At 48.5% G+C, this 11,541-nt stretch overlaps 2 protein-coding genes across 2 annotated transcripts in view; one reads left to right on the top strand and one right to left on the bottom strand.

Annotated features, from left to right (window-relative positions):
* The window catches only part of dntt (deoxynucleotidyltransferase, terminal), a 45,611-nt gene extending 35,492 nt beyond the window's left edge, over positions 1–10,119 (top strand). Inside the window, 1 exon segment of the mRNA NM_001032743.1 lies at positions 10,033–10,119. Coding sequence (NP_001027915.1) covers positions 10,033–10,119 — 87 coding nt within the window.
* LOC105416313 (eukaryotic initiation factor 4A-I-like) lies at positions 3,251–4,677 on the bottom strand. Its single transcript, XM_011602861.2, has one exon. It carries the CDS (start codon positions 4,619–4,621, stop codon positions 3,386–3,388), a length of 1,236 nt encoding a protein of 411 aa, XP_011601163.1. The 5' UTR covers positions 4,622–4,677; the 3' UTR covers positions 3,251–3,385.
* Positions 10,120–11,541: the final 1,422 nt, after the last annotated feature.

Raw genomic sequence — 11,541 nt, forward strand, 5'->3', positions numbered from 1 at the left:
CATCCAATCAGCCCGTACGGAGGCAGCAGGAAGCATCTCTGATAAATCATATCGACAGACACAGGCGGGCAGAAGAGGTGTAATGATGGGGGGGAGGACTGTGGAAGTGTAGAAAAATAGACTCAAATTAAGGAGGAAAGAAGAAGAATGATGGAGCTATTTAGAGAATGGAAATGTTTTAGATGGAAGTGCATTTGAGATAATTGCATGGATATTAACAGCTTTTCACTATTGTCACCTCACCCACTGTACATCCACTTTTCTCGCCTCCTATCCGCCCCCACAGTGCCATTTCCAGCACTTAACGGTGGGAAAAAATCCAATAGGAGGTATTTATTCCTCATATTTAGCCCTTGTTTTAAATGAAAATGACTGCAACAAGAATGAGCATCCACCTCTGGATCTGTACTAAGTGGAATTATATGAAATGAACTACGGGAAATAAGACTTGCTGTCTGAAGTCATCAGATGGAAGGAAAAAAAAATGATCGGTGGGAGGTGGGTGGGCTGGAAAGGATGCTGGCTCATTCAGGAATTTGGTGCTTGATAATTAATGGAAGTGAACAGCGGCAGCGCTTGTATCAACACGCAGAGATCCTGTCAGCCATTCAGGGGGGCTATTCTAGGATGCACCAACATTTGGTCACACGGATGATCAACTGTGTGCCGCTAAAGGAAAGCACCAGTCAGATGAGAGCATCCTCGCGTCATCTGCCGATATTTACTTGTGTTTCTTGAAAAGCCCACGTGGGAACCTCGTTATCTCATAAAGCTCCAGTCTAATATCATGAGGAGCTTTTGGTGTCATCTATGCTGTCTCTTTCTCTTCAATCTTCACCTTCTCAATGCTGGTTTCATGACCTGGTTGCTCCGTCTGACCCCCGTCCACAAAGGTCACGTCCCTGGTCTCCTGGAGAACAAATGCCACAGATATCAAGCGCACTTTAATGTGCTAAAGCCAGCATCCTATCTAAGCTTGTGGTCAGGTTAGGAAACGTCTATTTCCATTGTTTGCTGACCCACGCATCTGGGGGGTCAAAACAGCTTTTATCTCCTTTAAATGTTGCCTCAAAGTTATTCTCGCCTTCATAATAACGGCTGCAACTTTGTGTAGGTGGGCTTGGACCAGATGATGAGAAAGAACAATGTTTAAGAAATCCCCCAGATACATCTGATCATATTAGCTGCTTTAATGTGCCTTTTCCTTCATTACTCACACTCTTTTCCCCTTTTGGCCTGGAATCAAGTTCCTGTGAGGTGAATTTGTTGGATATGAAATAGACTGTTCAAATCTCTCTCTGGCTCTGATTTACCTGTCAAGGTACTCATTCAAGTAGAACTCTGATGGGTTCGCACCTCACTCCCCTTAAATGTTGGCTTAGCCTCAAAATGTCTAAAGATAGGCAGCTTGTGGGAACATGGTGATCTTTAAAGGCATTATTTCTTGTTCAGCAACTCTTTGCCAGCTTTTCCATTGAAATCCATTTCTCCACGAAGCTGGTTAGAGCTAGTTTAGATCCCGATTGTTGACCTGCAGAAACCGGAGCTCATTGAAAGCAAAGGCGAGAATCTTAATATAATCGTTTATGTTGACTATGCATTTCCACGTGCAGTTGAGCATTTTTCTCCACGTTGTGGCCAAAGTTCAACTAGAGACACGTGAATCAGTCTGAGCAAGTTTTTCTTTGACCCCTTTGGTCATGAGCGATGTCCAGCCGCCCAGGTGAGAGAAGACAACCGTGGCGGAAACAATTTCTTAAGCCGCGGCTCCAAATCGCTTGTCCTATGATGCACAGTGATTCGGTCACAGATTTGCCGTTGTCACGGAGATCGCCTGTGGCAAATTTCCTTCATGGTAAACAACGTCGAGTTGTGTGCGTAGATTAGGCACGCTGTTGCTGACTCGCTGTTTAATGCGATTCGGAATGTGACGATACGAGCGAGGAAACGGCGAGTCCACCGGGGCGGAATTTCCCAGGATAAATAAGTCACACTTTGACTGACTATCATGAGGGAGATCCACAAAGTACCAGATGGTTCACATGGTGCATGTGATCACCTCGCAGCACCTGTCATGCTTATTAAAAGGAAGTCAGCATTCAATTACCAACCCAAGCTTCCTGAGATTGGACAAGATTACAAAGCTACGCCCAGTTTGCAGGGTTTGATTGCATTCGTGATGGCGATATCACGCTTTCCCGGCGGGGGCAGAAGGTCTGGAGCAGCTACAACCTCTGTGGTCTGGTCCACATGGTCCACATCTGTGGAGGACAACAGGCTTGTACAAAAGTCTACTTCCACTGAAGGACCGACTGCCTGATTCAACAGGAATCATTGATGAAATATTCATACTGCAGGAACTTCTTCCGGATCTGCTGACTCCTCTGTAGAGTCAGAGAGCTCAGATATTCCCGACTATCACACCACCTAAAAATATTTGCTGTTTTAATTGAGCAAAAAATAAATGAAGGAACGCTGAGGCAGCAGCATCTGATTACAGTCGGGTGGAGGAAGCAAATTGGTCATGCAAAACCAGCCCCACTTCAACAAACCAATTAATTATTTATGGGCTTCTTCAGTGGAGCAGAGAAAGTTAATTTCTTGTTATCATTAGAAGAGTGTTGTGTTTGGGTCTATAGAAGACTCCGGCAACCCTCACAGGCTCCACACATGAGAGAGAAACTCGTGAGTGTGGAAAACAGGAATTCTCCAACTAAATATGTTAACAAGATGTCTCCAAACCCCAGAGAAGTGTGGGGGTAAAACCCCGGTTAGAGAAAGAATCATATATCCAGTTCCAAAAGAGAGAAGGTCGTGTCAGCAAATAGTCTGGATCAGTGATGGGCAAAAAGTGTGTTAAAATAGTTATTACCAACCGTAATGACCCTTTACGTGAGTGGATGATGCTTTTGGTGCTTGAGCATAGACAATAAAAATGGCCAATGCTAATAAAGACACTAGATGCTCATTACCTTGATGCCACAGTGGTCGAGAAGATGTAGAGTCCAGGTGAAAATAGCAACTTTGAGTAGCAAATAGTATAAACAATGGTGACATGCAAACTTCGAACATAGAACTGTAGAACATAGAACATAGAACTGTGCCTCGTAATACCCCAGGAAGAGGTGGAGGAACTCTTTAGGGTGAGGGAAGTCTGGGAATGGAGGCTGCTGTGTCAGCGGACCAATCACAGATGAGTAGAAGAAGACGACAAGACAGGGAGCACAAGCTGCATTTCAAATTTCATTTTTATTCATCAATACAAGGAAATTCGGCTGATACATTTTTCAAAAGCAGGCGTTGACGATCAGGTTTGGAAAACGGTGCTGCGCATCACAGGAACCTGGGTATTTGTGATTTTTAGCTTTGAAACTCTCGAAGCCTTTCAGACAATATCGACCATGTTTGCAGGAAGCTCCTTGATTTTGAAGTCATAGAAGTTCTGAATAATGGCCAGCATGGGTTGGCTCTCTTCCGTCACCATGTTGATCGCCACTCCCCCCCTGCCAAACCGGCCACTGCGACCGATCCTGTGGATGTAGCTCTCTAATTTGGTCGGGAGGTCAAAGTTGATGACCAGCGACACTTGCTGAACATCGATCCCTCGGGACAGCAGGTCGGTGGTGATGAACACTCGGCTGGAGCCGGAGCGGAACTCCTTCATGGTGGTATCCCTCTCGCTCTGCCCCATCTCACTATGCAGAACGGAGACTGTGAAATCCTTGGACATCAGCTCCTGAGTCAGCCATTCGGCCTTTTTTCTGGTGTTGACAAAAATGACAGCTTGAGTTATGGTGAGCGTGCTGTACAGGCCACACAGGCTTTCCAGCTTCTTCTCTTCTGTTTCAGTCTTAATGTAGAACTGTTGAATGCCCTCCATGGTCAGCTCCTCCCTTTTAATGAGAATTTTCACTGGATCCTGCATGAACATCTTTGTGGCCTCCAGGACATGAGCTGGCATGGTCGCCGACAGCAGGATGGCTTGGACATTGGTGGGCAGCTTACAGAAGATTTCATGAATCTGGTCCTTGAAGCCATTACCCAGCATCTGATCAGCTTCGTCAAGCACCAGCAGTCTTATGGCCTTGGCAGAGACGGCCCTGCGTGCTAATACGTCAAAGACGCGACCTGGTGTTCCCACCATGACGTGAGGGTTCGCTGACCTCAGGTTCTCCATGTCCTCATGAATGCTCGTCCCCCCAATGCAGGCATGGCAACGGACCCCCATGTAGTCCCCCAGACTGAGCACCACTTTCTGAATTTGGTTGGCCAGCTCCCTGGTGGGTGCGAGAATAATAGCCTGGGTGTCCTCTTTCATCATGTCGATTCTCTGCAGGGCGGCGATGACGTAGGTGGCCGTCTTGCCAGTGCCCGACTGGGACTGCGCGATGACATCAAAGCCTTTGATGCACGGAACAATGGCCTGCTGTTGGATGGCGGAAGGCTTCTCGAATCCATACGCAAAGATGCCTCTGAGAAGATTCTCGTTCAGCATCATGCCCTCAAAACTGTCCACGCTGTAACTCAGCTTCCTCTCCGTCATCTGCCACGGCTCTGGACGCTCTGGTCGTCCACTTCTGAAGACGTCTGCTCTCATTGTTTTCGGGATGCATTCGTCCATCTTTGTGTTGAGTCACTGCATTTGCTGACTGTCCCACTGGATAAAATGCTTTGTTTCATCACATGTAGAGTCAAAGCCACCACTTTAAAACAGACTTGGTTTAATGCTTTCATGGTGGCTTTTATCAGTATCTCTTTGAAGATGAATATGGGATGGTAGAGGTGTGGGAAACCTTCAGCGCTGAAGAGCCATCGGGACCTTCTCCCACCAGAACAAAACCAACTATTTGACCACTAATTGAGGTTAACGTTTCATAAGTTAGGCCTTCTGTATGAGAGCTACAGTGTGTGTTTTTATTGTGAAATAATGAGGTATAGAAATAAAAGCATTGATTTTTAACAATGAAACACCCGATTCTTTTGAGCTGGAAGAAAAAAAGACACTTTTTTTAAAAACTATGGCAGAAAATACGACACAAGGAAATGAAAAGAAAATTGAACAGGACAGAGGAGAGAAGAGAGGAGGACAGGACAGAAGTCAGGAGAGAAGAGGACAGGAGAGGAGAGGACCGGGGAGGGTCATAAACCATGTAGCTCGGCAGCCTCGGCCTCTAGCTGCAGCATTTTGGATCAGCTGGAGGCTTCAGAAATGTCATCTGGAGTGATCATGTGATCAGGCAGGCGGGTGCCTCTCACCCAGGAGGATTATGGGCTGGGGGGTGCCTTCTGCACCCTGATGTTTCCGGTGCACTTTTAGGATTCATTCTGGTTTTGTCATTCATAAAGAGAACTAACAAATACTGGTGTCATTGCTAGTCCTGCCACAATCTAATCTGTCCCTGAGAGGTTCCGGACCAAACACCATGACCTCAGTTTTGTCTGAATTTTAAAGGAAATTCCAGGACATCCAGGACTTTATGTCTTTAAGACAGGTCTGAAGCTTTGTTTCCTAAGGGAAGCATGTACAAGGTAAAAAGGACTGTTCCAAGTACAGAACCTTGTGGAACTCCATGGCTAGCCCTACTGTATGAGGAGGGAACACCATGGACATGAGCAAACTGGTATCTATCAGATAAACCTGATCTAAACCAGTCTCGTGCTGTCCCTCTGTAACACACGTTATTTGTTTCATCAAACACGTGCATGAATGAAGGATTCTTCTGGTCTCCATCCGATAGCGACGTACCCCTCCAGGCTATCGGTTAAACTGCCACAAAATTGGCAGAGGTGCTTGAATTGGCAGAGTTAATGCCCTCTTTGAAGAAAGAAATGTTTTGCCTTGTTTCCCGTCTTTGATCTGTCCTTTGCTAGCTTACCAGGGGTCAAAATGAGTCTCTTGTCTGGTGACATCATATGTCACAAAGAAAAGGAACTGAAATAACCCTAACCTAAGGAGAACCCCTCCCCCCCAAAAAAAATTAAAGGCCCATGAAATATTCACATTATTGCCCCCCAGAGTAAACTTGCCCTCTCTAAAACCACCTGATTTACAACAGAGGCATGAGGAGTCACATCCTGCTCTGGAGCCGCCGGCTTTTTTTTACAATACAGCTGAAAATGATATCACATAAAGTTTGATATATTAAAAACGATGCTGCTAAGCAAACAGCCTCTGCATCATGACCTCTGCTGTCGCCTGCCAAGGAACGGTTTTATAGCTATAAAAGCTAAACGCGGCAATGACTGCAGCTAAGAATTGCTTAGCGTGAGTGGAAGTCAGCTGCTCATTGTGCTGAGGAGGGTCTGCGACTTTTGGACCGATACACACCAGGATCTGTTAGCATTAGCATCCTCGAATACTGTGACATCACATCGACGCCGATACATCACGTGTAAAATGCAAACGGCTGTGAGGTCAGTGGGACATAGAGCAGAGCAAACCCTGAATTAGGAGGTGAGAGGTTGGGCAATGGTTGGAGGAGCACTGAGCTCCACAGCAGGAGCTCCTGGAAAATGCCGGGGCAGGAACTTAGCGTTCCTTGATTGTCGTGTCTCCACTGTAGGACCTCCTCAGGGACGTCCCAGCGACTTTTGATGGGTCGTGAACACGCTTTCAGCTGGCAAACGCAAAGACTGAAGACTCGGTGATTTCCAGACGGCGCCCAGTGAACCTCAAGCCCCTCCCGGGGGGTTTTCCAAGGCCGACCTTGGAGCAGGGATTCAGTTAAAGGTTCCTGCAGCGGGAACGCCCCAATAGCACAACACAACCACAGCATTCCAACACATCAGAAGATTGTTTTTGCTAAAGCTACTGAAAAGCCTTGGCTTGGCTTGACTGAATCCCTGAATGCATCTTGGCTAGCTAAGTAACTTTGATTTGCAAATGTTTACTCTTCCCCAGGAGCACGGCGCCATAACGCCAGTGATGATCTCATTGTTTCTGATTAGGAGCCCATTATTTGTCACCCAGCTGCTTCTCTGGCCAGTTCACGGGCTGATGAGAAAGCTGGAGAAGCATAAGTAATGACAATAACACAAGTCGATAGCTGTTTCATAGGCGGCGCTTTATGATGCTTGCGCTAATTGCTGCTGTGATTAGTGAGGTGTCTGCGCCCCCCTTGTTGCTGCTGCAGCCTGGAGCGTGGGGAGGTGGTGGGTTTGTGGCAGGAGGAAGACACAGGGGGATAATTGACTTCCCGCAGCCTTTTCCGGGTTCTGCAATAAATAAAAATCGGCTTCCAGACAGTTTCTTTGTTCTTGATCTCGTGGCAATCGTCATCGCACAGAACCTGGTTGATCCTCCGACGGAGCCGTCCGTGTTGAAACGCTGCTTCCGCTATAAAACCACGTGACCCGAAACATGGGAGGTTCCCTCAGAAGTTCTGATGAGACTCGGCGAGTTCTTGACCTCAACGCTGGAGCTCTTGATGCGTCGCCGCTCCTGAACAGGAAGTCGGGCGTCTCATAACAGTGACAGTGCTTCATAAGGCTCCTGTTCAGATACATCCTCCAGATAATTTGTGTAACGTGCATTAGCATGCTGGGCTGCTTTGAATAATTCTCCACATGACCTTTAGTCGGGCTCTCTTTGCCTTCTTCCGGTATTTGTTGTCCCACTGTGCTGCTAAAGATATCTCGTGCTGTCTGGCGCTTAAAGGGGAATGTTTTTATCATCTGACAACAGGGAAAGATCCCTACAGAGACGCAGCTTTTCTTGTTTGTTTTAATATCTTTTTCTCCTTTTTGACGACGCCACAACAGCTCAGGTTCTTCCACTGACGAGGATATTAAAAAATCAACTCACACGCAGTTATTTTGGACAGACGCTCTTCTTCAAGCTCTTATTTTTTACTGAGGGGAAAAGGGTAATCAGTATAGCTTAAATGAAATCACTGAATTAGCTCATGATTAGAGATTTCTCCTCCTTTCCTTTGAGTTGATCTCAATTTAAGCTACTTCCTGTTCATTTCACCCTCCCAAACTGTAAATAAAGGAGCTTTTAGCGCTGTGATTTTCTGCCTTCCCATAGCCATGAGGATGTTGGATGCAGCCCCCCCCCCCCCGTCCATCGGTCTCATCCATCAGGCGGTGGGCTGAGAGGTGGAGGGGCTGACGGGCAGCAGAGGAGGGGCAGATGTTCTCAGGAACAGATACATGTTCCCATCCACCAGGGATGTCATTATGTGGCAGAGGCAGAATGGTGTAGCTGATTAGCAGCTTATTAAGTCAAGGACGCCGGCTCGGAGCGGCACAACAGCTTCCAGTCCAGCTTGTGGTCCCGGAGCCGTGTCACCGAGAAAATGAACACGTCCAGCAGACAAGTGCCCCCAACCAACCCCTCTTCTGCTCCTCACAGGCTGTTTTGAAATACCACCAAAAAGCTGTGGAATAAACATGGTGTGTGAATGCCTGAAGGGTGGTGGTGGTGGGGGGGGGGGGCTCAGAGGTACGTAAAGGTTGTGAGAGAGAGCGAGGGCTCACGCAGCATCCCCCCCCCAGGAGCCGGGGGGGATTGTGAGAGTTGAGCAAAGCAGACGGGGAAGCAGAGAAAGGGCCTTATCTCTGATCCAGGACAACGGCTAAATTGGTCACGCTTGGAATCTCTTTTCCTCTTTCCTGCTTGTTTGTGGGTTGTCTCAGTCGTCCTCTGCGTCCTCTGCAGCGTCCACGATGATGGAATGTGGATGGACTCCAAACATTGTTCCGGGGGCGGCAGAGAGAACGCGCTCAGGTTAAACTATTCACCTCATCTCAGATTCCACGGCGAGACTCTCCCCTCAGCCTGGACCTGCTTTCAACCAGTTTGCCTCTTAACCAAACCCGCCGACGCCTCCAGAGCGCAGATTTCTAGTGAATACCGGCTCAAACGTGCACGCTGAGGGCGCGATCTCATTCTCAGCAACGGCTAAGTCTGCGTTCCATCAGCTAATACCTTTATATCAGGTATTACACTAAATGTACCTAATTAAATAAACTCATCTGCATTATTGATGTTTAACCACAACCCCCCCCCCCCTCAGTTGTGTTTTATAGAGGAGGTAATAAGGTTGTGTTAGCGGCGTGTCGACTTGACACAGTTGGTGGGAAAAAGGGCCGGTGAGCCGTGGAGTTTTGGGCTTTTTTTTGTGTGTTACGCAATCAGCAATTAAAGTGAGACGGGGGCCGGGCCCCTGTCAGCCCGGGGCCTTTTGCTATCGATCACCACGATTTAAAATAGCTGAGGCCAACGGATGAAACTCGTTAGCCGAGGGAACAATTTTCAGTCAATTTTATGATTAATAATCAGCGATATAACCAAAGTGGAGCCCCTGGACAACGACGAGAAAACAAATACTGCATCGGCGTCATGGCAGACAAGGAAGCGGGGGGGCGGGGGGGGGGGTGCCTTGGCGCCGGTGGAGTCGCTGCCGCCGCCGCCGCCGAGCTCCTGTCCTGCCTGTTCCTGGTAACGTGTGAACCTGCCCGGCTAACCTGTCCAAAGCATTAAAAATAAGAGTGGGGTGGGGGGGCCGCGAGCGGCGCCGTGCGGCGGCGTTCATGTCGGCCTGTCGCTCCCAGCCGCCTCCGCCCCGGCCTGGCAGGTTGAGCTGACGTGTTCTCGTTTTTTTCCCGCCACCACTTTACACCATGTCGGGTCTGGTTTAGCACTTGAAGGCAGAACGTGTCAGAATCGCAGCCCTCTCTTTTTCTGGCCTCTGAGGTGAGTCAGGCGCCGTTGCCATGGAGATGCAGCCCATCACGTGCGGTCGGTCGGCCTGTGGCCCACAGTTAATAGCCCTGGTGCGATTTGTCAGGGAAAAATCCTCTGCAAAGTGTAATCACATGGAGCGAGGTTAGCGTGTTTATGGGCTGGACGGTGGCCATGGTTACAGCAACTGGGGGAATAAAACGATAAAAGGACGCACTAGGACAGATGCGACACATTTGGACAGTTTTCAACGCTGGAAAACTTAAGCTGGGGAGTTTGTGTCACGTGTCACGTGGGCAATCGGGCCGTCACTGACGTGCACTTTGTGTGTTTGTCCTCTCTAGGAGGAGTTCCTGGCAGCGGGGACTGAAAAGGACATCTTTGACCATCTGGGACTGGAGTACATGGAGCCTTGGCAGAGAAACGCGTAGGTCTCCGGCTGGACGACGTCCTGTGTGGACATTAAATCTGTGCTTCGCTTCAACTCGCCCCCAAACCTTCGGATCACCGTATAGATCTTTGCTCCCCTCTGTGTGCATTAAAGGCTGGTGTTTGCAAATGAGCGTTCTGTGCTGAGTAAAGCTTTTCCTCCCCATTCACGGCTAGCTTGTTTCTCAAGTGCAACACTCAAAGGGAAATCACTCCGAGGATGAATGGCTTTGAGATACCACTGGCGGAGAGAAAGGACGGAAAGAAAAGCGCTAAAAGAAGTGGCCGACCGACCGCAGCGCGATGGCGAGGGAGGAACGGCAGGAAATGAGGACAAAGGAGAGCGGGAAAAGAGCTCTTGTCAGGCAAAGTGTTATAATCACCCTCCTCCTGGCAGGAAAGTGCTCGGCATGAAGCTGAGCCAGGTCTCTGGGGCATTGAGAGGCGGGTAATGAGCTTCAGACAGAGGAGCGTTCAGCATCGCTGTTTAGCCTCTATTTAAGCCCCCGTCCGCCAGAGATCGCTTCGATGGCACCACGGCGACTCCCCGTCCCCAGATACTCCCCTGAAATTAGAGGTAATCAGCTGCATCGGGACAGCAGGAAGAACCCGGCGGACGCTAAATGAGTCCACTGAACACCCGACATTCCAATAAACACCCATTAGCCCTCTAAATTGACTTTAGCTCGTGTTTTCATGCACGTTGGTTGCTGAGCAGAATTTATAAGCGGGACGGCCTTGTCATCAGCTGGGGGGGGGGCTTCAGTCGTCTCTCTGGACGTTTCTCCTGTTAAGGATGACGCACCGTCTTTGCTCAACAAGAGCACAGACATATGCGTTAGCACTGCGTTAGCACTCGTGTGTAGCGTCTAGACCTCAGGATCCATCAAGCCCCCCAGCAACGCTGACCAAACACTCCGAGGAGACCTGTTCTTCAGGAGAAACACCACGCGCTCGACCCCCACCTCACCAAGATGTTGTAGTTGATGAATGTTTCTCCAGCACGGCGCCGATCTCTCGAGACGCTTGTTGAACATGACCTGAGAAAGGCCTGAAATACTCCATCACTCAAGAATGCTGACGCCCTTATTGCTTCATTAGCTGTTTTTAAAGTGTAAAAGTCCAAGAGTGAGGGCAAAGGGTTGGTTAGAATTCCCAGTGGGGGGGTTCATAGCCACAGTATATTTATTCCCTTTTACAAGGCAGCAACTCTGAACAAACAAGCAATAATTCTGCTGCAGAAGTGCAACACTTAACCTCTCTGAACTCAGGTAATGACTATTTGTTCTGCACTGAACTCATTTGGTAAACATGTTTTTTGGCCGACAGTTTGGGATGAATCCAACCAGCCCGGGTGCAGATTCTGTCACCGATAATTGGGACGCGTTCCTCTAAATCTACCAACGTCGGAAGCAGACACGAGC

Source organism: Takifugu rubripes, chromosome 4 (genome assembly GCF_901000725.2).
Source record: "Takifugu rubripes chromosome 4, fTakRub1.2, whole genome shotgun sequence".
Lineage (NCBI taxonomy): Eukaryota > Metazoa > Chordata > Actinopteri > Tetraodontiformes > Tetraodontidae > Takifugu > Takifugu rubripes.